General features: G+C 46.0%; 1 protein-coding gene across 1 annotated transcript in view; it reads right to left on the bottom strand.

The window, feature by feature from the left end:
- DNAH10 (dynein axonemal heavy chain 10) overlaps positions 1-25,563 on the bottom strand; it is a 1,282,131-nt gene that overhangs the window by 742,149 nt on the left and 514,419 nt on the right. Inside the window, exon 26 of the mRNA XM_069215014.1 lies at positions 17,296-17,452. Within this exon, the coding sequence (XP_069071115.1) occupies positions 17,296-17,452 (157 nt within the window). The remainder of the gene's footprint in view (positions 1-17,295; positions 17,453-25,563) is intronic.

Genomic DNA, 25,563 nt, shown 5'->3' with positions numbered 1-25,563 from the left:
TTTAGTTCCCTTAAATCGAGGATCGGCCTCCAAGCCTTCCACTTTTTTCGAATGATGAAGAACCTGGAATAAAATCCTGTTCCTCGTTGAGCCCGAGGCACCTTCTCTAAAGCTCCCTTGAGAAGCAGCTTGTCGACTTCTTCTTTGAGTTGCTGAGGATATCTTGAAGGAGTCCTGCGGGGAGGGTTAAAGGGAGGTATCTGGATAAATTCTAAAGTATGGCCCCGTTCCACTAATTGTAGGACCCACTTGTCTGACGTAAGGGTTTGCCATTGACTGAGGAATAAGTAAATTCTCCCGCCCAGGGTGACAGGAGGAGCACTGAGCGTAGCCGGCGCCTCGAAAACATCAGGTTTTACGAGCTGAATCTTTGGCCGGGCGGGTTGAACAATCCACGGCCTGCCGGTCTACTATAGGCTGGTTGAGTCGGTTGCCTTTGGGAGTAGTATGGACGATACTGTTGTGAGGATGATGGATAGGAAGAATATCTCTGTTGTTGATATCCCCCTCTGTAAGAGGGTTGGCCACGCCCCCTAGGACGAAAGGACGATCTTCGATATTGCAGGGTCCCTAATGACCTTGCCGTGTCCGTGTCCGTTTTGATTGACTGTAGGGCTTCATCCACATGTTTCCCAAATAGCGCTTGGCCATCAAAGGGTAAGTCTAGGATTTTATTCTGGACTTCTGGGCGAAATGAGGTGGCTTTAAGCCAACCCTGTCTTCTTAATACAGCTGCACCTCCAAGCTGTCTAAAAGCAGTGGTCGCTATATCCACTGCACAGTCTATAAGCTCTGCAGACGTGCGTTGACCTTCTTGTACAGTTTTATTTGCCTCCGATTTTGCATCTTCCGGCAGTTGGTTAATAAAAGGTGCAATGTCCACCCAAAGCTGTCTGTCGTATCGAGACAAAATAGCCAAGGAGTTGGCAGCTCTAAGCACTAGGCTGGCCATAGACGAAAATCTTTTCCCTATGTTGTCTAGCCGCCTACCCTCCTTGTCTGGGGGTGCGGAAATCGGGGCAGAAGGATTTTTTGATCTTCTCTGAGCTGCCTGAGCTACTAATGAATCCGGAAGAGGATGTCCTGTTAAGCATGTTAGTGCATCATCAGGAGCTTTGTATTTCTTATCCAGACGTGGCAAAACTGCTGTGACTGTTGCCGGATTATTCATGACTTTAAGGCCCTCTTCCCACAGGTAGTTCACCATCGGGATGGAGCACACAGACTTTTGAAAGGGCTCTTTAAAATCATATAGGAAACAGTCCGTTTGCTTCGTAGGTAGCGGTAAAGCAAAACGCTTGGCTGCCCTCTCTAGGAGATCGTGAAAACCTCCAATGTCTTCAGGTGGGTATTCCACCTTCGAATGAGAAGGAGAAGATGGAGCAAGGATAATGTACTCGTCCCACTCTGAGTGAGTGTCTATGAGCTCTCCTTCCTCCTGATCCCCTTCTGAGATGTCGGTGTCTTGGGGAATTGTCATGTCCGGAGTGGCCACATCTGTGAGATGCAAAGACGTTGGTCTTTGATGTGGAGTAGAAACAGCAGAAATAGGCGATGGAGGAGGCTGTTCTCCTTGAGGAGGAAACCTTCTGTTGTAATCCACTAACATCGCTCTAAGGCCAGTAAGCAGGTCGGAAGGAATATACGCTCCCTGTTGATATTGCTGATGCTCCGAGTAAGTCTGGGGATCATAAGCTTCCTCATATTCCTCCTCTTCCTGGTATTTTACATTCAATTCAGAAGGACTGTGGGCTGTTCCAAAAGGCCTGTCTTCATCTGAATCTTCATCTCCCTCCAAAAGATGTACTGGCACCAGAGAGGATACCTTACTATGTGATGTGTGTGTTGGAGTTAACTTTTCTCCTCTTTTTTGATGTTTTTCCCTCGTTGACAGTGTCGTCGACGGTGTCGTCGATGACGTGTAAATCGAATTTGTCATGGACGGTGGCGTCGACACTGGACGCACAGTTATTTTAATAGCAGAAAGTCTCGACAACGAGTCTACCGTCGACGAAGTCGTCGACGACAGTAGGGCTGACACTGACATAAGCGCCGTCGACAATGACGTGGTGTAGACGGCCGTCGACGCTGATGTCGTCGTTGCAGCTCTCGTCGACGGTTGTGAACTTGTTCTCGTCGATGATGTCGCCGACGGAGCCGTTGACGATGGAAATCCCGAAGTAGCTGTTGTTGTCGGCAATGCGCCCACCGACGGTGCCGTCGACGGGGAATCCGTCGACGAGGCCCTTTTTCCAGTCACAGAGGATGGCTTTTTGAAAGGCACACATGGTGGAACAGATGAAGATTTCCTGTGCCTCTCAGAACTGGAAGAATGTCTTTTCCCCTCTTTACTTGAGAGTTTAGTTGGGGAAGAAGATGGGTTGCGACCCTTATAAGACCCTGAAGCAGTCTTTTTGAGGGCTTTTCTTGAGATTTGTGAGGGAGATCTAGAGCGTGATCTTGCCCTTTTAGCTGATCTCTTAGATGTTGATGATTCCTCACTCTCAGAACCAGAAACTGGATCCTTCCTATGTTTTAGTTTCTGCAGCCATATTAATGATCTGCCTTTTCTATCTTTTAAGGTCTTAGAAGAAAATGTACGGCAAATCTTACAGTCCTTGGCTGAATGATCTGGGTACAGGCAGTAAATGCAGTCTTGATGAGGGTCTTCAGAATGAAGTCTTTTCTTCCCACAAGTCTTGCAGTCTCTGAAGAGACTCTTCTTTTCCTTGTCAGACATAGTTGAAAAATAGCTGACAAATCCAAATAAATGAGTTTCTCTGAGAGAAAAATAGCTGAATAAAGGTGTGAAGACAGAGCAGAGCTCTGAGGAGACTCCCTAGCACGACGTGCGGTAGAAAATCTGAGGTGCTAGAGCTTCTCTCAGGAGGTTCTGAAGGGTGTTGTCGCCTGATTGGTGGAGGATCAGGTTTGGTCCTTTTCACAAAATGACTCTGATAGACTATGAAATTGAAGAGGCCTAGGGCCTTTTTCTCTTCAATATGTTTTAACATTACTTGTGAAAATTGTACCGGGACTCCCATCTCTACGACGGGGAATGATTCAAGCATGTGAATCTATGAAAGTTCCAATACTGGAGTAACTATGTGTTCCTATTGCAATCTACTGTAACTTTACATTGCTTGCATTACTTCCTTTTGCTATTACTGCATATTTTTGGTATTGTGTACATATATCTTGTGTATATTTGGCATCCTCATACTGAGGGTACTCACTGAGATACTTTTGGCATATTGTCATAAAAATAAAGTACCTTTATTTTTAGTATATCTGTGTATTGTGTTTTCTTATGATATTGTGCATATGACACCAGTGGTATAGTAGGAGCTTTGCATGTCTCCTAGTTCAGCCTAAGCTGCTCTGCTATAGCTACCTTCTATCAGCCTAAGCTGCTAGAAACACCTCTTCTACACTAATAAGGGATAACTGGACCTGGTACAGAGTGTAGGTACCCCTTGGTACCCACTACAAGCCAGGCCAGCCTCCTACATTGGTTGTGCAGCGGTGGGATAAGTACTTGCAACTACTTACCACTTTGTCATTGTGTACTTTTCATAAGAGAATAATATACAAAACAAGTTCAGTGTATGTACACCTAACCAAAAAGTTTAGCTTTTCTTCTCTTAAACTATCTGCTAAGTGCTGAAAAGTACTCCTAAACTTTCAAAAAGTTTCTAAAAAGTTGAAAAAGTTTTTTTTCTGTTTCCTTAAAAAGTCCTGAAACTTTTTCTTTCTTTTATCTGTCCCTAAACCTTTTTTCTATCATGTCTGATGTAGGGCCTTCTCTTGATCTGGTCAGCTCAGCTTATGACCACCTTAATTGGAAGGGTTTAAGGAGTATCTGCATTGATAGAGGTTTAGGGGTAGGGAAGAATCCCTCTAGAGAATTGTTATCTAACATGCTTATTGAGAATGATAAGGCCTTAGCTGGCACATCCATTGAGAAGTTAGGAGATGGTTCACACTCTGACTCAGGGGCACCCCCAGTAAGAGTGTTAGATGGTGACCTTCCCAACCTGCCCCTTAGCAGACCACCTAGCATAGCTGGTACTAATGTGAGCTCTCATCACAGTAGGGATGTTATTCCTGCAGGCCAGGTTGTTAGGGTGCCAACTGTTAGGGACAGGTCTCCCTCTGTTCATTCACATCATTATTCTGTGTCAAAGCATGCCCAACCCACCCACCCTGATGACAGAATGTTAGAAAGGGAGCTCAATAGATTGAGAGTGGAAGAGTCCAGGCTGAAGCTTAAACAGCAACAGCTGGCTCTAGACAGTGAATCTTTGAACTTAGAAAAAGAAAGACAGAGGTTGGGGTTAGGACCCCATGGTGGCAGCAGCAGTATTCCAGATAGTAATCCTGTGAAAGAGCACGATTCTAGGAATCTGCATAAGATAGTTCCCCCTTACAAGGAGGGGGATGACATTAACAAGTGGTTTGCTGCACTTGAGAGGGCCTGTGTTGTACAGGGGGTCCCTCAAAGGCAGTGGGCTGATATCCTATGGCTATCTTTCAGTGGAAAGGGTAGGGATAGGCTCCTTACTGTGAAGGAAAGTGATGCCAATAATTTTACAGTTTTGAAGAATGCACTCTTGGATGGATTTGGCTTAACCACTGAACAATACAGGATTAAGTTCAGAGAAACCAGAAAAGAGTCCTCACAAGACTGGGTAGACTTTGTTGACTATTCAGTGAAGGCCTTGGGGGGGTGGTTACATGGCAATAAAGTTTCTGACTATGAAAGCCTGTACAATCTAATCTTGAGAGAGCATATTCTGAATAACTGTGTGTCTGATTTGTTACACCAATATCTAGTGGACTCAGATCTGACCTCTCCCCAAGAATTGGGAAAGAAGGCAGACAAATGGGTCAGAACAAGAGTGAACAGAAAAGTTCATACAGGGGGTGACAAGGTTTGCAAGAAGAAGGATGGTAAGTCTTCAGACAAGGGTGGGGACAAATCTAAAAATTAGTCTTCATCAGGCCCACAAAAACACTCTGGGGGTGGGTGGTGGGTCCAAATCCTCTTCTAATCAAGTAAAGAAACCATGGTGCTATTTATGTAAAGTAAAAGGCCATTGGACAACTGATGCCTGTTGTCCAAAGAAAAGCACCACGCCTCCCACTACCACAACCCCTACTGCTACACCTAGTGCCCCTAGTAATAGCAGTGGTGGTGGGAGCAAACCTACTAATAGCCAATCCAAGGGAGTAGCTGGGCTCACTTTTGGTAATTTAGTTGGGGCAGGTCTTGTTAGGGAGACCACAGAGGCTATGTTAGTCTCTGAAGGTGCCATTGATTTGGCCACCTTGGTTGCTTGTCCCCTTAATATGGATAAGTACAAGCAACTTCCCCTAATAAATGGTGTTGAGGTTCAGGCCTACAGGGACACAGGTGCCAGTGTTACCATGGTAATAGAGAAACTGGTACACCCTGAACAACACCTACTTGGTCACCAGTACCAAGTGACAGACGCTCATAACAACACTCTTAGCCACCCCATGGCTGTTGTGAATCTCAACTGGGGGGGGGTTACTGGTCCAAAGAAAGTTGTGGTTGCCTCAGATTTACCTGTAGACTGTCTACTAGGGAATGATTTAGAGACATCAGCTTGGGCAGAAGTGGAGTTGGAGGCTCATGCAGCAATGCTGGGCATTCCTGGGCATATTTTTGCTTTGACAAGGGCTCAGGCCAAAACGCAAAAAGGACAGGGTGACTTGGATCCTGGAACAATGGACCAAGTGCTCCCTAAAGCTAGGGTTAAGTAAGGGTAAATCCCTACCCACTATCCTTCCCTCTACAGATGATTCAACTTCTGAGGAAGAAGAATTTCCCTACTGTGCAGAACCTTCACCAGAGGAGCTGGAAGCAGATACTGCTGAGCTTTTAAGTGGAGGGGGGCCTGCCAGGGAGGAGCTGAGTGTGGCACAGCAAACCTGTCCAACATTAGAGGGTCTAAGACAGCAAGCTGTCAAACAGCAAAATGGGGATGTCAGTGACTCACATAGAGTTTACTGGGAGGACAACCTCTTGTATACAGAGGCAAGGGACCCAAAACCTGGAGCAGCCAGGAGATTGGTCATTCCCCTGCAATACAGAGAGTTCCTCCTAACTCTGGCCCACGACATTCCCTTGGCTGGACATCTAGGGCAAATTAAAACATGGGAAAGGCTTTTCCCCCTGTTTCATTGGCCTAGGATGTCAGAGGACACAAAAGACTTTTGTAAGTCCTGTGTGACCTGCCAAGCCAGTGGCAAGACTGGTGGCACACCAAAGGCTCCCCTGATTCCACTGCCTGTGGTTGGGGTTCCCTTTGAAAGGGTAGGGGTTGACATAGTTGGCCCCCTTGACCCTCCTACTGCTTCAGGCAATAGGTTTATCTTGGTGGTAGTGGACCATGCCACAAGATATCCTGAAGCAATTCCTCTAAGGACCACTACAGCACCTGCAGTGGCAAAAGCCCTCCTGGGAATCTTTTCCAGGGTGGGCTTCCCAAAAGAGGTGGTATCAGACAGGGGTAGCAACTTTATGTCTGCATACTTGAAGGCCATGTGGAAGGAATGTGATGTAACATACACATTCACCACACCTTATCATCCACAAACAAATGGACTGGTAGAGAGGTTTAATAAAACTCTCAAAGGAATGATAATGGGAGTCCCTAAAAAACTCAGGAGGAGATGGGATGTCTTGTTACCTTGCCTCCTTTTTGCTTACAGGGAGGTACCCCCAAAAGGAGTGGGCTTCAGCCCCTTTGAACTCCTATTTGGGCACCCTGTAAGAGGTCCTCTAACACTTGTAAAGGAGGGTTGGGAACAACCTTTAAAAGCTCCTAAGCAAGGCATAGTGGACTATGTACTCGGCCTAAGATCCAGAATGGCTGAGTACATGAAAAAGGCCAGTAAAAACCTTCAGGCCAGCCAAGAGCTCCAAAAGCAATGGCATGACCAGAAGGCTGGTCTGATTCAGTACCAACCAGGACAGAGAGTGTGGGTCTTGGAGCCTGTGGCCCCAAGAGCACTCTAAGACAAATGGAGTGGACTCCACATCATTGTTGAAAAGAAGGGAGAAGTCACCTACTTGGTTGACTTGGGCACTGCCAGGAGTCCCCTTAGGGTGTTCCATGTCAATCGCCTAAAGCCCTACTATGACAGGGCTGATCTCACCCTGCTCATGGCAACAGATGAAGGACAGGAAGAAGAGCGTGACCCTCTCCCTGATCTCTTCTCTTCCACAGAACAAGATGCTCTGGTGGAAGGTGTAGTTTTAGCAGACTGTCTTACTGCTGAGCAGAAAGACCACTGCATAAATCTCCTGGGTCAGTTTTCTGAACTCTTTTCTACTGTGCCAGGCACCACTTCTTGATGTGAGCACACTATAGATACTGGAGACAGCTTGCCTGTCAAAAGTAAGATCTATAGGCAGCCTGACCATGTCAGGGACTGCATAAAACAAGAGGTTCAGAAAATGCTTGAACTGGGAGTGGTTGAACACTCTGAAAGCCCATGGGCCTCTCCTGTGGTGCTTGTACCAAAGCCTCACTCCAAAGATGGGAAAAAAGAAATGAGGTTTTGTGTAGATTACAGAGGTCTCAACCAGGTAACTAAAACTGATGCTCACCCTATACCCAGGGCAGATGAGCTTATAGATACACTGGCATCTGCCAAGTATCTAAGCACCTTTGAATTGACTGCAGGGTATTGGCAGATCAAGTTATCAGAGGATGCTAAAGCAAAAACTGCATTTTCGACTATTGGTGGTCACTACCAATTCATAGTAATGCCCTTTGGTTTGAAAAATGCACCTGCCACTTTTCAGAGGTTGGTTAATACAGTCCTGCAAGGGTTGGAGGCTTTTAGTGCAGCATATCTAGATGATATAGCTGTCTTTAGCTCCACCTGGGATGATCACCTGGTCCACCTGTGGAAAGTTTTGGAGGCCCTGCAGAAGGCAGGCCTCACTATCAAGGCTTCAAAGTGCCAGATAGGGCAGGGGAAAGTGGTTTATCTGGGATACCTGGTAGGTGGAGAACAGATTGCACCACTTCAGGGGAAAATCCAATCTATCATAGATTGGGTTCCCCCTACAACTCAGACCCAGGTGAGAGCCTTCTTAGGCCTCACTGGGTATTACAGGAGGTTCATTAAGAACTATGGCTCCATTGCAGCCCCTCTTAATGACCTCACTTCAAAGAAAATGCCTAAAAAGGTATTGGGGACAGCTAGCTGTCAGAAAGCTTTTGAGGAGCTGAAACAGGCCATGTGCACTGCACCTGTCCTAAAAAGCCCATGTTACTCCAAGAAATTAATTGTTCAAACTGATGCATCTGAATTAGGGGTAGGGGCAGTCTTATCACAACTCAATTCTGAGGGCCAGGATCAACCTGTTGCTTTTATCAGCAGGAGGTTGACCCCTAGAGAAAAGCGTTGGTCTGCCATAGAGAGGGAGGCCTTTGCTGTGGTCTGGGCACTGAAGAAGTTGAGGCCATACCTGTTTGGCACTCACTTCATTGTTCAGACAGACCACAAACCTCTACTTTGGCTAAAACAAATGAAAGGTGAAAACCCTAAATTGTTGAGGTGGTCCATATCTCTACAGGGAATGGACTATACAGTGGAACATAGACCTGGGAGTACCCACTCCAATGCAGATGGACTCTCCAGATATTTCCACTTAGACAATGAAGACTCATAAGGTCATGGCTAGTCTTATTGTCCTTCGTTTGGGGGGGGGGGGGGGTTGTGTAGGAAAGTACCATCGTGCCTGGCATGTTACCCCCATATTTCACTGTATATATGTTGTTTTAGTGTTTGTGTCACTGGGACCCTGCCAGCCAGGGCCCCAGTGCTCATAAGTGTGCCCTGTATGTGTTCCCTGTGTGATGACTAACTGTCTCACTGAGGCTCTGCTAACCAGAACCTCAGTGGTTATGCTCTCTCTGTTTTCTAAATTGTCACTAACAGGCTAGTGACCAATTTCACCAATTCACATTGGCATACTGGAACACCCTTATAATTCCCTAGTATATGGTACTGAGGTACCCAGGGTATTGGGGTTCCAGGAGATCCCTATGGGCTGCAGCATTTCTTTTGCCACCCATAGGGAGCTCTGACAATTCTTACACAGGCCTGCCACTGCAGCCTGAGTGAAATAACGTCCACGTTATTTCACAGCCATTTACCACTGCACTTAAGTAACTTATAAGTCACCTATGTGTCTAACCTTTACCTGGTAAAGGTTGGGTGCTAAGTTACTTAGTGTGTGGGCACCCTGGCACTACCCAAGGTGCCCCCACATCGTTCAGGGCAAATTCCCCAGACTTTGTGAGTGCGGGGACACTATTACACGCGTGCACTGTACATAGGTCACTATGTACAGCGTCACAATGGTAACTCCGAACATGGCCATGTAACATGTCTAAGATTATGGAATTGACAATTCCATGATCCCCTGAGTCTCTAGCACAGACCCAGGTCCTGCCAAACTACCTTTTTTCCCCGGGGTTTCACTGCAGCTGTTGCTGCTGCAAAACCCCTCAGACAGGTTTCTGCCCTCCTGGGGTCCAGCCAGGCTTTGCCCAGGAAGGCAGAACAAAGGACTTCCTCAGAGAGAGGGTGTTACACCCTCTCCCTTTGGAAGAAGGTGTCAGGGCTGGGAGCAGTAGCCTCCCCCAGCCTCTGGAAAAGCTTTGATGGGCACAGATGGTGCCCATCTCTGCATAAGCCAGTCTACACCTGTTCAGGGATCCCCCAGCCCTGCTCTGGCGTGAAAATGGACAAAGGAAAGGGGAGTGACCACTCCCCTGACCTGCACCTCCCAGAGCTCCTCCAGTGTGCTCCAGACCTCTGCCATCTTGGAAACAGAGGTGCTGCTGGCACACTGGACTGCTCTGAGTGGCCAGTGCCAGCAGGTGACGTCAGAGACTCCTTCTGATAGGCTCTTACCTGTGTTGCTAGCCTATCCTCCTTCCTAGGTAGCCAAACCTCCTTTTCTGGCTATTTAGGGTCTCTGCTTTGGGGAATTCTTTAGATAACGAATGCAAGTACTCATCAGAGTTCCTCTGCATCTCTCTCTTCACCTTCTGCCAAAGGATAGACCGCTGACTGCTCAGGACGCTTGCAAAACCACAACAAAGTAGCAAAGACGACTACTGCAACCTTGTATTGCGGATCCTGCCGCATTCTCGACTGTTTTCCTGGTGGTGCATGCTCCGGGGGGTAGCCTGCCTCCTCTCTGCACTAGGAGCTCTGAAGAAATCTCCTGTGGGTCGACGGAATCTTCCCCCTGCAACCGCAGGCAACAAAAGACTGCATTACCGGTCCTCTGGGTCCCCTCTCAGCACGACGAGCGTGGTCCCTGGAACTCAGCAACTCTGTCCAAGTCACTCCCACAGTCCAATGACTCTTCAGTCCAAGTTTGGTGGAGGTAAGTCCTTGTCTCCCCACGCTAGACTGCATTGCTGGGTACCACGTGATTTGCAGCTGCTCCGGCTCCTGTGCACTCTTCCAGGGTTTCCTTCGTGCACAGCCAAGCCTGGGTCTCCGACACCCTAACCTGCAGTGCACAACCTCCTGAGTTTTCCTCCGGCGTCGTGGGACTCCCTTTTGTGTCTTCGGGTGAGCTCCGGGTTCACTCCTCTTCCAAGTGCCTGTTCCGGTACTTCTGCGGGTGCTGCCTGCCTCTGTGAGGGCTCCCTGACTTGCTGGGCACACCCTCTGTCTCCTCATCCAAGTGGCGACATCCTGGTCCCTCCTGGGCCACAGCAGCATCCAAAAACCGTAACCGCGACCCTTGCAGCTAGCAAGGCTTGTTGGCGGTCTTTCTGCGTGGGAACACCTCTGCAAGCTTCTTCACGACGTGGGACATCCATCCTCCAAAGGGGAAGTTTCTAGCCCTCTTCGTTCTTGCAGAATCCACAGCTTCTACCATCCGGTGGCAGCTTCTTTGCACCCTCAGCTGGCATTTCCTGGGCATCTGCCCACTCTCGACTTTGTCGCGACTCTTGGACTTGGTCCCCTTGTTTCACAGGTACTCTCGTCCGGAAATCCACTTTGGTTGCATTGCTGGTGTTGGTCTCCCTTGCAGAATTCCCCTATCACAACTTCTGTGCTCTCTGGGGAGTATAGGTGCACTTTACACCTACTTTTCTGGGTCTTGGGGTGGGCTATTTGTCTAACCCTCACTGTTTTCTTACAGTCCCAGCGACCCTCTACAAACTCACATAGGTTTGGGGTCCATTCGTGGTTCGCTTTCCACTTTTGGAGTATATGGTTTGTGTTGCCCCTATACCTATGTGTTCCTATTGCAATCTACTGTAATTTACATTGCTTGCATTACGTCCTTTTGCTATTACTGCATATTTTTGGTATTGTGTACATATATCTTGTGTATATTTGGCATCCTCATACTGAGGGTACTCACTGAGATACTTCTGGCATATTGTCATAAAATAAAGTACCTTTATTTTTAGTATATCTGTGTATTGTGTTTTCTTATGATATTGTGCATATGACACCAGTGGTATAGTAGGAGCTTTGCATGTCTCCTAGTTCAGCCTGAGCTGCTCTGCTATAGCTACCTTCTATCAGCCTACGCTGCTAGAAACACCTCTTCTACACTAATAAGGGATACTGGACCTGATACAGAGTGTAAGTACCCCTTGGTACCCACTACAAGCCAGGCCAGCCTCCTACAATACCTTAATCAATGAAAACTGCAAACCTGATTATGCTAGGTGAAGGAGGTAGGGTAGTATGACATCCTGCTGACCTAGAATCAGATTAGAGCCATTCTGAATACACCACATGTAGAATATTTTCCATTTGAATGAATAAGACCACCATTTTGAAGGTCTGTTAGACTCCTTTAGGATGTTCATGCATTCCTGCAAGAGACCTAGGTTATCATTTTGCAGGAATTCAGGAGCCATGCTGTCAAGCTGAGTGAGGGAAGGTTGGGATGAAAAACTTTCCCCTCTAACTTGCGGAGGAGATCTGTGTACCACCATTGACAGGGCCATTCTGGGGCTAATTAATATCATTCTGGTTTTGGCCCTGTAGAATTTGTTGATCACTGTGAGAATCAGAGGAATGGGTGGAAAAGCGCTGGGAAATGTCTCTGACCAGTCTATCAACAGAGCATTCCCCTATGTCTGTGGTCGGTAAAACCTGGATGTGAAGCTTGGGCATTTTTTGTTGTTTTCGTCAGCAAACAGATCTAACTGAGGATACACCCATTCTTGAAAAATGTTCCTTAGGACGTTGTCGTGAAGCACCCAGTCGTGTGTATCTGAGAAGCTTCAGCTGAGAGAGTCCACTTGTGAGTTCTGGATTCCTGGGAGGTGAATAGCTGTTATTGATAACCTCCTTGCTATTAGCCAATGCCAGATGGTCTGTGCCTCTCGAGATAGGAAGCGAGTCGCCTGCGCCCCCTCTCCCCCCTGGGTTTGTTCAAATAGTACATTGTGGTCGTGTTGTCTGTTTGGACTAATAGCTGTTCTTGATGGATGGATAAAAGGACTTGCGAGCTGGATTAATTGCTCACAACTCTAGGAAGGTGATGTGGTATTGCTGTTCTTTATCTTACCACAGGGCCTGAGCTTTGAGGGAGTTCATGTGAGCTCCCCAGCCGTGACGCGATGTATCCGTTACAAGAGTTTGAGTAGGAGTGTTCTGATGAAAAGGAACTCCTATTAATAGATGATGTCTGTGGGTCCACTACCGTAGTGAGGTCTTTGCTACTGATGACAGAGTAAATTTTTCATCCCATTTGCCTCCAAACTGACTCCACTGATCCTCCAGATTCTCTTGGAGAGGTCTCATATGTAATCTGGAATTCAGAATAAAGAAAATGCAGGAGGTCATGGAACCCAGGAGTGAGGCTATTTGTCTGGCTGTTGGTTGCAGGGTGTGAAGGAGACTGACACTTCTGTGCTATTGATAATAGTCTCTCTTCCGAAGGATACCCTTTTGCAAGGTTTGTATTCAACATTGCTTGTAGATAGTGGAGCCTCTGGGTTGGAGTCTGTATTGATTTTTGCAGATTTATTTGAAGACCAAGATTTCTGAAGATATTCAAGCTGATTTTTAGATGTTGTGTGGTCTGAATTCAAGAGTTGCTTTTCAGTAGCCAATCGTCGATGTACAGGTAAATAAAGATCTTTTTCCTCCTCAGGTGTGCTGCTACTAATGCTACACACTTGGAAAACATGTGAGGAGCTGACTTTAGGCCTAAGGGTAGTACCCTGTTCTGGTAATGATTGGATGCAACCACAAAGCATAGGAATTTCCGGTGTTTGTCTGCCACTGGGGTGTGAAAGTAGGCATCTTGCAGATTTATGGAGCACATCTAGCCCCCCCTGATGTAGTTGGGGTAGATTTGATGGAGGACCAGCATTCAGAATTTTTCTTTGCAAATGTATTTGTTGAGATGTCTCAGATCTAAGATGGGTCTGAATTCTTTGTTTGGGCCTTTTTTCGGCACCAGAAAATAGCAGGAGTGCACCCCTTTCCGTCTCTGCAAAGGTGGTACCTCTTCGATAGCTCTCTTTCGTAGCAGAGTAAGAACTTTGTTTTGCAGGAGAAGTTGTTGATGACAGGAGGTTGTTGTTGTTTGTACTGGAGGAGGCGGAGATTTGAAAAGTAGAGAATACCCATTTTCGACAATATTTAGAACCCATTTGTCTTTGGTTATAGAACGCCAATTGCGTACGTGATACTTCCCCCCACTGGAGTGGGTGATAGGATTAGGGGAAGCAATTCCTCATTGTTTTCCTGATGTCTTTGATATAAACTGATTTTTTCTACCTGTTCCTCGTTCCCTTGATTGTTTTTTCGGGACTGATAGAGGGGTCTTCCTTTCCTTTGTTGCTGCCTTGGGGTCCAGTGAGGGGTTTGTACCCTCTGCTGGTATGGGTGCCTGTTGTAAGGTCTATATCTTCTGCGGTATTCTTTGCACTTTTCCAGACCTACGGCTTTAAGTGTATCTGGTTCAGACTTCATCTTGGCCATCTGTTCGTCTGTGTGGGCCCCTAATAGAGAGTTGCCGGTGAATAGTAGGTTCATAACGCAATGTTGTGCTTCCAGCTTGAGGCCTGTTAGGCGGAGCCAAGATGATCTTCTGGTGCATATACCATGAGCATACCCATGTGCAGCTAGATCTGAGCCGTCTGCAGCCGCGCTAATTATTTGATTGGCTACTAGGCCTCCTTCTTGTATGATTTCTTGGAAATCCGGTCTGTCCTCTTTGGGTAGTTTGTTGACAAATCTGGATAAGAAATCCCAGAGATATCTGTTGTATCTCCCTAGAAGAGCAGATGCACTAGACATTTTCATAAAGGAAGCAGAGGTGCCACACATTTTTCTTCCCAATGAGTCTAGATGTTTGCTTTATCTGGAGGTACTGTTGATGAGGACGCAACTGAATGGGTTTTTCTAGCTGCAGCAAGAATGACCGAGTCTGGAGGAAGATCAGATCTGAGAAACAAAGGGTTCTGTTCTAGGGCTTTATATTTCTTTAGGATTCTTGGCAGTGCTGCACGTAAAGTTGCTGGTGTGAGGAACATATTCATTGCTGGTTGCAAGAGGCCTGGAACCAGAGGAAGGAGTTGTCTTGAAGAACGATGGTGCAGCGTTTCGAATATTACTGAAGAAGACGCTGTGGGTTCAGGGATAGCCATGTTAAGTCTATGGACTTCTCCAACCAACACTTCATTGAAGGTGGTAATGTTGTCTACTGGAGAAACCCTCACCGGAGGAGTATCCGTTAAAGCAGGTGAATAGTTTTTAATAGACGACGAAGAAGCAGAAGACCAGGAAGGTGATCTCTATCTTTGGTGATGAGATTGAGAGCTTTGAAATCTCCTCGAAGGAAAAGGTGATCTTCCTCTGGATGTTTGAGGTGTTCTACTATTTGTGCGTGAATGAGTTATATGTATTTTTTGTGACGCTGAATGACCTACTGGAGTCAGTGCAGTTACCTTGCTGGTTAGAGGAGTCTGTGATGGCGTCCTTGGAAAGGATCTTGAAGGAGAGTACATCTGAGTATATTGTGAGTCTGGAGACTGGTAACCCGGGCCCTTGTTAAGACTCTCCAGCCATCTTGGAGACAGATAAATAGGTGATACCTGACCTCTTGAATGTGAGGAGGATCCTGAGGATGCCAAAGATGATCTACTTGGTATAGTTGTTGCAGGATCATGTTTTTGAGCCATTGACATTGTTAAAGAACAAGTAGTAAAAGTTGTTTTTGCTGGTGGAGAATGTGTCGACGTCGTACGACATTGCAGGGGAACATGATCTGTGTTGTTTCGAAGTTAGAGTTTGTTTTGGAGTCGATGGAGCAAGTGAAGTGTGTCTCGACGATGTACTCTCACCAGCGGAGAACGGGAATTGCTATATTTTGAAGTCAAATGTCTTGACGTCGATTGGGGGATGCCCCAGGTGGAGTATGTCTTGACGCTGAGCGTTGTCTGGTTGCCGTCAACCAAGAAACAGATCTGTGCCTGGAAGTTGTTGTTTGTTGGCCTGCCGTTGACATTGTGGTCTTTCTCGTTGAGCGTTATCTTGACGATAATGGGTCATGATGCACCCTTGACGGAGGACCAACATGACGGTCCTGGCTCGAAGCTGAGTGCTGAGTGCCTGTTGACAATGATTTCTCTTTAGACGTCTATTGTGTGGTTGCAGTCGTGGCTTTTGACGTCACATGTGTTGTCGACGGAGGCGTGCTTCTAAACGTAGGTTGGCGATGATGGTGCAATGTTGACAGATCTCTCGATGTTCACATAGAACAACTAGGTTTTTTCCTACCTGCTGAGGTAGATCTTGCTCGCCGTTTCTCCATTATACCTCTTTCATTGGATACTTTCTTGTGAAGAAAGGTGGATGTTTTCTCCCTCTCTTGTAAGTCATAAAAACAAATCCTTTCTTTGTCCTTCAAAGTTCTTTTTGAAAGCTTCTGACAGTGACTGCAGGTGTCAGGACAGAGACCTTTAGGCAGACGCACTATGCAGACTGAGTGTGGATCAATCTGTGCTTTCTTTTTGCCACAATCAGGGCACTTGACAAACACTGATTGCATTTTGATGGAAACATTTTATAATTCCTGTCAGGAAAAAATTGTATTTCAAATCAGAAAATGAGAACTCAATGCTCCAGGATCCTAACAGAAGGAGCCGGAAAAAAGAACTGCCCTAACTGTAGCCCAATTGTCACCTCGCTCTCACCTCTGAGGCATGGTGGGATACTGGATATTCTCAGGGCCTTAAAGGCATGGTGCCAGTTGTTTGGTTCTACTATGTTAATTGGAATGCAGCCTATTGGCTAATAATGCCGTTGTATTTTGACTGCAGTTTTCCCTCTATATGAGATTGTTAATACTTTCTATGCTCCTTCTTGGATTGCAGAAAGGTGTTAACTCTAGTTGGAGAGTTTTATTAAAGAAAGACTTAACAAAAATAAGAAATTTTAGCCTGTTTTCAACATAGATTGCATGATTGCTTACACATCTATATGATATATATGTACTAAAAGTCTCCACACGATTTTCACTCTCACATATACATTTAAAATATATATACTGTATATATGTGTGCTTGTATATGCTCTGGGGTCCCCGCACGTCGGCGGTAATATTCAGTGCTTATGACTGTTGATGAGGATCCCCTGGAAGAGAATACACTCTACCCTGTGAGGAAGAGGGTGATGATTCCAGGTATAATGCTATGCATGGTAAGGCAGAGGCTGTGGTTGATGGGAAAGTAGGTGAGTTTAGTAGGACAGATATTCTGTTTGGTGGGGCAGAGATTGGGGATGGAGAGAAACAGGCACTGAATATTGGGGCACAGGGTGTGGAATGAAGGGCAGTAGCTCTAGATGGAGGTGGAGAGGATGTGGGGATAGAGTTAGAGGGTGCAGGTGGAGGGGCTGATGGGGAAAGGTAGGTGATGCAAGAGATGTGGATAGTGTGGCTGAGGCTATGAATGGTGTGTCAGGGGGTGCAAATGGAGGGGCGCAAGCTGTGGAAAGTAGAATAGAGGTTGTGAATGGGGGTAGGTTGCAGTATAGGGGTTAAGGTTTTTGTGGGTAAGCACAGGTTACGGGTAAAGGGGCAGAGGTTATGGATAGCATAGCAATGCTATGGATGGTGAGATAAACACTTGAGATGATGAGAAGAAGTTGTGGATGGCATGGCAGCAGCTGTGAATGATGTAATGGGAATGGTGGGAAGAGTTTATGGGTGCTGGGGAAATAGCAGAGAAACTGGGAATATACCTTTTCAATGCTGAGCTCCTTGACAGCCGAAGCAACTGTATCACCAATGACACTTGCATACTTGTAAAGTTCCATGGCAAACATGTTCTCCAAAGTAAATGTTTCTGGGTCCATTTCAAAGCTGGTACCAGTCTTTGACATAAGATCTCGCCAATGCCTGCAAACATTCAGAAAGGGAATAATAAACTTTAAGTGTATCTTTAATACATTTATATACATTACTTAAAATGGTATGCACCCTCAATCACTGACGGAACAACTTAAGAGAAGGGTTTTACGGGTAGTTCATCTTGAAACAACCACAGGAAATATTTCGGAGAAAGGTTAAGGGATGGGAATCAATGGTGGTTGTATTGGATCGTATTCTCTGTATTCTGTATCCAAATATAACTGCCAAATTATAAGAGCTCTTGGTATATAGCATTGGCTATGGTTTTGTTACATAACTGTGCTTCAAAGCCAATTATTGCACACAATGCCAAACTGTCAGATATATCTTCGGATTATTCAACTTCAAAATATGGGTAGTGGGAAACGGCCCGATATAGGAGCTTTCTTCAACATCCTAGAAGAAACTTAGTTAATTACTTGTATCTTTAGTTCTCCAGTATTGGAATCTTTCATAGATTCACATGCTTGAACCATTCCCCGTAGTCAAGATGGGAGCCCCCAGTACATTTAACCAAGCAGTGTTACCATAGATTTAAACCTAAGGGCCCTTAGGCCTCTTAATTTAACACTCTGATAGTCATTTTAAGAAAAAGGACCAAACTTCAGAATCCACCAATCAGGAGACACCACCCTTTAGAACCCTCCTGAGAGACGCTCCAGTACCTCAGATTTTCAAAGCACTGCTGCGACTTGGTCGTCCCATCTTTAGGGGGCGCTGTACGGGGACTGTCGGAAGCCTGGGAATCACCTTGTACAGTTATCTAGAGTCCCTTGCTGACTCCGGTTTGTTTCTCTTTTGGCCATGGTATACTTGTGTAGTACTACATTTGCTTCCTGGGACTGCAAATCCCATAATGCACAGCCTGGTAGTCAGGAAAGCTCAGATTCTGTTTCCCATTGTTTTCTATGGGAGAAGTCCAGTTGCTCCTTTTCACTGGATCCTCTCCTCCAGGACTTACAAGTGTCTGAAACTACACACACCTGAGACATCTCCTGTGCAGCCCAGCTTGGAACTGCTTATAAGCAGCCATTTTCTCAAGGTCCCAGTTGTGCATTGGAGTTCGATTCCTTTGTGTTACAGACCCCTTATCGGATGGTGTTCCAGTTTTGTTCCTGTTCTGTTCCAGCTTGAGCCTGTTTCCTGTTTCTCTGCCCTGCTCCTGATTGATCCAGCCAGAGTCTGCTCCCTATCTCTTAGCCTTGTACCTATTTGTTTGTTCCAGAGCCTGCTCCCTGTTTCTCTGTTCTGCTCCTGCCTTGTTTCAGCCTGAACCTGCTCTGTTTCCCAGCCCTGTTTTCTGCTTATTCCTACACCATGTATTCCAGCCCTGTCCTGGCCTGTTCCAGCCAGAGCCTGCTCTCAGTTTCTCGGTCCTATCTCTGTTTGTTTCAGCCAGACGTTTGCGCCCAGGTTTCAAGTCCTAGTCCTCACTTTGCTTCAGCCTGAGCCTGTTCCCAGTTCTTGCCTCTGCCTCTTAATTTGTTCCCTTCTGTTTCCGTTTCTTCTTGGTTATATGTGTCTGGTAAGTGTTCAATCAGTCTTCACCAGTGTATAAGTGTCCTCCTTTGTACTGGGGTTGGCTCCTGGTTTCCAGGAGGCAATTCCACCCCCCATCCTTGTCTAGTGTTATACGTTGTCTTTCGTGCCTAACAGTGACAGTGTGCTATTGCTGTTTTCTCAGGAATCGCCACTGTGTTTCCAGCTGGACCCACAAGAGCGTGTCTTGTGTATGTAAGTACTATCCTTGTTTGTGCTCTAGGGTCTAGAGACAGAATCACTTCTGCTGCCTCCTTTCTATGGGGCTGGCAGGGTGGCTATCTCTGAGAGCAAACTGCACAGAGGCATTGACATTCCCTGTCACTGTGGAAAGTTCTGAGCCTTACTCTGTGTACAACCCCAGCGTGTTTGTCCATTAGTAATCCGTTTCCTGTTTGTTCACACAAGAGTTGTTCTGCTTTTATTTTCCTGTTTCCTGTGCCTGCCCATAGCTGTCCTTTCTGTGTACGCCTTTAGCTGCTATTCTGCCCCAGTATACTACCTCTTTAGGATACTCAGTGACCTCAAGGGTTGTCACAACCAAAGTCCTGATCAGACCTGCCTGAAACCATGACAAGCACAAGTGTGTATAACATGACAAAGAAAAAGAGAGGTGAAGGTGAGCTTCTCTGGGGAGGCGGCGGTTCGCATGTGAATCTATGAAAGATTCCAATACTGGAGAACTAAAGTTACAGGTAAGTAACTAATTTTCTTACTCTAGTATTTGAACTTTCATTGATTCACATGCTTGAATCAGAGTAGCAAGCAGTACATATGCACATTGTAACACTCTTGCAATCTGTTCAATACATACATTGAAAGCATGTTAACACACACCAATATATCGAAATTAAAAACAAAAATGTTTTTAAACATTATAGGCACCTCAAAATAAATATTTAGCATGATTCTGAAATGACTAGTCATAGACAATGTGCATACCTGACTTTAGGATGGTGGGATAAAAGAAGTAGCTCACCTTCACTGGAAAAGGTTCCTGTCCTGAGAACTGCTTGTCCCACCGCTACCTCTTCTTGAGATAATGCTTCTAAGCTGTAATGTCTGGTAAACGTATGGCAGCTCTTCCAAGTTGCTGTCTACAAATGTCTTGCAGCGGTACACCGGCAAACAGCACTGCTGAAGAAGAAACTGCCCGCATTGAATGTGCTCGGACAGAAGACTGTAGTGGCTTGCCCGCTGCTTGATGGCAAAATTGAATTGCTGAGGAGATCCATCTAGCTATGCTCTGTTTAGAGAGCGGTTGACCCCGTCTGGGTGCACTGTAAGCCACAAATAGTTGATTGGACATGCGAAATGGTTTTGTCCTGTCTAAACAGAATATAATACACCTTTTAATGTCTAAAGAGTGTAGCGTTATCTCCGCTGGAGTCGTCAGATTTGGAAGGAATGTCTTGAAAACTAAGGGCTTAATCAGATGAAAATCCGAATGGACCTTTGGAATAAAATGCAGATTAATGCATAAAATTAGTCTATCTTTTTTAATCTGTAAAAACGGCTCCTGTATCTCACTGACTCATCTGGCTGATGTGAGGGCAACAAGTAAGGCAACTTTCCAGGAGCGGAATTTCATAGAAGCTCGATGAATTGGCTCGAAAGGCTGCTTCATAAGTTGCGCAAGAACAATGTTTAAATTCCAGGGAGGAGGTCTGAATGGTGAAAACAATCTGAAAAGCCCTTTCAGAAATCGTTTAATCAACCTAGAGGACCATAACGAAGGTGAAGAGTCTGAGCAGCTATAAGACGCAATCACCACCAGGTGAACCTTTATAGAGGAATGCACACGGCATGAGTGCGCTAAATGGAACAAGTAAAGTAATATCTGCTTCGGAGATGAGGAAAGAGGATCAATTTGCTGTTGATTACACCACAAACAAAATCTTTTCCACTTACTTGAGTAAGCCTTATTGGTGCTGGCTGCTCTGGCTTTGGATAGAATGTCTCTGCACTCTTGCAGAATATTTAAATGTGCAAATTCCCTGTTCTCAGGAGCCATGCTGATAATCGCATTGATTGAGGATCCGGATGCAAGATCTGTCGGTTGCTCATTGTTAGCAGATGTGGAGATATTCTCAGTGGGATATGAGGCTTCACTGACCGAAGAAGCTTCGAGAATGTTGGCGAGGTCAGTATGGGGCTATTAATATCAGCGTGCACGGTTCTCTCTTCATCTTTATTAGGACTCTCGGGATCAAGGGGATTGGTGGAAAAGTGTATGCAAAGATTCCTGATCAAGCTATGGAAAAGCATTCCCGCATGATCCCTTTTGGTGATGCCAGCTTGCAAAGTATCAGCATTTGGTGTTCAACTGGCTGGTGAATAGGTTGAGATTGGGTGTTCTCCACTGAGAAAAAAGGGGTTGACTGTGGATTGGTTCAGTTCCCATTCGTGACACATTGATTTTTGCCTGCTGAGCAAATCTGCTATTGTGTTCTGAAAACCTGGAAGGTTAACTGCTGTGAGCAGGATGCCATGCTGTGCCGCCCAGTTCCAGATCTTCTGAGCTTCCCTGGAGAGAGGAAGAGATCTTGTGCCTCCCTGTTTGTTGAGATAATGCATTGTAGCGGTGTTGTCCGTTCTTATTACCACTTCTGAACCAGCAATCTTTGGGAGGAAAGCTTGTAAAGCTAGATGAACTGCTTTGAGTTCCAGCAGATTGATGTGCATTGTCCGCAACTCTAGTGGCCACTTGCCACTAATCTGTAGGTCTTGTAAAACCGCTCTCCAACCTTCCAGGGAGACATCTGTGGTGATTGTCCACAGTGCTGGGCGATGAAGGAACGTTAGACAGATTATGTTTTTGAGACCACTACACCAGAGCTTTGATGATTGCGAGAGTAATATTTATCTGATCTTCGAAGGTTCCTGAAACCTGGAGCCATTGTAGATTGAGCTGCTCTTGCAGGGGTCGCATTTTGAGTCTGCAGAGAGGAACTAGAGCTATGCATGAGGAGATCATGCCCAATAAGGACTTGAAGAGGTGTAGTGAAATGTAGTCTTTTCTTTGTATTGATCTTGCTAGAGATGTTGGTTTCCGACGTCTTTCCGCAGTGGGACATGCCATGGTGGACGGAGTGTCCAGATTTGCCCCTAGAAAAGTGATCCTGCATGATGGTTGGGGTTTGGATTTCTCCCAGTTGAGAGTCAGGCCTAAGCTGCTGAGCAAGGAAACACACTTTCTTGTTGACCTGCGTTCTCCTATATAGTGTTTGCTTTTATCAGCCAATCATCTAGGTATGGGAATACTTGATGTTTTCTTCTCCTGTCAAAGGCTGCAATAGGAGCTAGGCTCTTCATGAATATTCTAGGAGCTGACTTTGGGCCAAATGGAAGGACTCGAAATTGAAAATGGCTTCCGGCTACCATGAATCTCAGGTATTGTCTGTAGGCTGGGTGAATGGGGATGTGGAAATAGGCATCCTTTAGGTCTAGTGTAGACATAAAATCTCCATGATTCAACCGCAGAAGAACATCCTGTAGCCATATCATGCGGAAGGATTGTTTTCTCAAGTAGGTGTTTAATTCTCTGAGATCAAGGATCAGCCCCCTGTCCTTCCACTTTTTTGCGAATGAGGAAGAATCTGGAGTAAAAACCTTTTCTTCGCTGTGATGGAGGTACTCTTTCTATTGTGCCTTTCAGGAGCATTTTGTTGATCTTTCTCTTGAGTTGTTCTGGATACTTCGGTGAAGTTCTGCGAGGAGGATTGGGAGGAGGCATTTGGACAAACTCTAGTGTGTGTCAATGCTTTACGAGCTGTAAGACCCACTTGTCCAATGTTATGGCTTGCCATTGTTGGAAAAACAGAGATATCTTTCCGCCTAGAACTGGGGGAGGATGGTTGGGGGCAGCTGGACCCCGTGATACATCATGCTCTGCGAGCTGAGTCTTTAGCAGGACGAGCTGGGCGTCCCCTGGAGCCAGACCTGTTGTAGGCTGCTTGTGGTGGCTGACTTTGGGTGTAATATTGAAAAAATTGCTGAGAAGAGGAAGGATACGACGGGTATCTGTATTGCTGGTAGCCTCCCCTATATGAAGGCATCCCACGCCCTCTCGTGGCTTGAAAGGAAGGCCTCTGAAACTGGAGAGTTCCGAAAGATTTTGCTGTATTTGTGTCAGACTTAATCAACTGCAGTGTCTCATCAATATGTTTACCAAACAATGCCTGGCCATCAAAAGGAAGATCTTATTCTGGACTTTCGGACAGAACAATGTAGCCTTTAACCAACCTTGCCTCCGAAGGACAGCCGAACCTGCGAGCTGATGAAAAGCAGTAGTGGCTATATCCATTGCACAATCTATTATTTCAGCCGATTTACGCTCTCCCTCATGCAATGTCTTTTTTGCTTCCGATTTAACATCCTCCGGCAACTGATCAATATGCAGGGCGATATCTGCCCATAATTGCCTATCATATCTGGCTAACACTGCCAGGGAGTTAGCCGCTCTTATAATGATGCTAGACATTGACGAAAACCTCTTCCTGATGTTATCCAACCATCTACCCTCTTTGTCCAGAGATGCGGAAATTGGAGCAGAGGGATTCTTGGATCTTCTCTGTGCCGCTTGAGCGACCACTGAATCTGGATGGGGGTGACCAGTCGAACATGCTGAGGCATCCTCTGGTGCCTTGTACTTCTTGTCCAAGCGAGGAAGCACAGCCGTAACTGTATCAGGGTTGTGCATGACCTCCAAACCCTCTTCCCATATGAAACTGACTAGCGGTATGGAGTGTACTGATTTCTGGAAAGGTTCTTCAAAATCATATAGAAAGCAATCCGTTTGCTTGGATGGCATTGGAAAGGCAAAACGCTTAGCTGCTCTTTCCAAAAGATTATGGAATCCTCTGATCTGTAGTCGAACCTACTTTTGGCTGAGAAGGAGGATCTGGAATAACATATTCATCCCACTACGACTGGGTGTCAAGGAGTTCTCCTTCTTCTTGATCTCCCTCCGAAATGTCAGTGTCATGTGGTATGGTCATATCTGGTGTGGCCACATTCGCTAGTGGTAAAGAGGTTGGCCTCTGATGTGGGGTGGTAACCCTTGAAACGAGCAATGAAGGAGGGTGCGGTTGTCCCTGTTCCTGAGGAGGAAAACGCCTACTATAGTCTGCAAGCATTGCTCTAAGATCAGATAGTAAAGAGCTTGGCATGTGTACATCCTCCTGATATGCCTGATCCCCTGCATAGTTCGGTGAGTTATAGTTTTCGCCATACTCCTCATCATCATCTTGATATTTAACATTCAACTGTGAGGGGCTGTGCGCTGTTCCAAATGGTCCCTCATCATCCGAGTCTTCATCACCCTCCAACAGATGTATTGGCATCAGAGGGGTTACTTTACTAGGTGAAGTGTTCTATGGAGTAAGTCTTTCCTGACTTCTGTGTAGTTTTTCCCTTGTGGACGGTGTCATGAGTGGTAACAGCCTTCGTCGACTGTGGAGTCGTCGACAACGTCCCCATGGAGATTTTAATCGTCGACAGCCTCAAAGTGGAAGCTACCATCGAAGGGGTCGTGGACCATGACGACGGCAATGAGGACACTATTGTTACTGCCGTCGTCGGCGACGTGTAGGTCCTCGTCAACGATGATATCGTTGACGTCCTCGTCGACGGTGGAAGGCTCTTCTTCAGTGATGTCGTCGTCAACACAGCTGTCGGCGTTGTTAATGTGGAAACCGTGGCACTCACTGATGTCGTCGACGATGAGGCTGTCGTCGACAGTATAGTCTTTGCCAGAGGTCTGTCCACCAGAGGAGCAGAGGAGGGCCTTTTGAAAGGTTCAGCAGATGCAGATGGAGGCACAGAAGATCATTTTTTAGGCCTTTCAGAGCTGCTGGCATGCCCTTTTTTCCCTTTTGTGGAGAATTTATGAGGTGAAGTGGAAGGGCTGCGGCCTTTATAAGACCCTAAGGTGGTCTTTTTGTGGGCCTTTCTTGGCTGCTCTGATGAAGATCTTGAATGAGATCTAGGTCTCTTAGATTACTTTTTGGACAATATTGAGGAGTCATTGCTGTCTGAATCAGAGACTGGGTTATCTCTAGATTTAAGTTTCTGCAGCCATATTAATAATCTGCCCTCTCTATCCTTCAGGGTCTTAGAAGAGAAAATACAACATACCTTGCAGTCCTTAGCCGAGTGGTCTGGGTAAAGGCAGTATATGCAGTCCTGATGAGGGTCTTCAGGGTGTAATCTCTCTTTCCCACAGGTCCTGCAGGATCTGAACAAACTTTTATTTTCCTTGTCAGACATGCTGTAGGCCTTATGCACAATCAGTCAGAACAAGTTTAGAAGAATATCAGCTTAAAGCTATTCCAAAAGATAAGAAAAAGAGAGCAGAGCTCTAAGGAGACTCCCTAGCACGACGTGCAGTAGAAAATCTGAGGTACGGGAGCTTCTGTCAGGAGGGTTCTAAAGGGTGGTGTCTCCTGATTGGTGGATTCTGAAATTTTGTCCTTTTTCTTAAAATGATTATCAGAGTGTTAAATTAAGAGGCCTAAGGGCCCTTAGGTTTAAATCTATGGTGACACTGCTTGGTTAAA

The sequence above is a fragment of the Pleurodeles waltl genome, chromosome 11 (genome assembly GCF_031143425.1).
Source record: "Pleurodeles waltl isolate 20211129_DDA chromosome 11, aPleWal1.hap1.20221129, whole genome shotgun sequence".
Classification (NCBI taxonomy): Eukaryota; Metazoa; Chordata; class Amphibia; order Caudata; family Salamandridae; genus Pleurodeles; species Pleurodeles waltl.
Note: the sequence above shows the minus strand (reverse complement) of the source record. Positions and strands in the feature narration are given on the sequence as shown.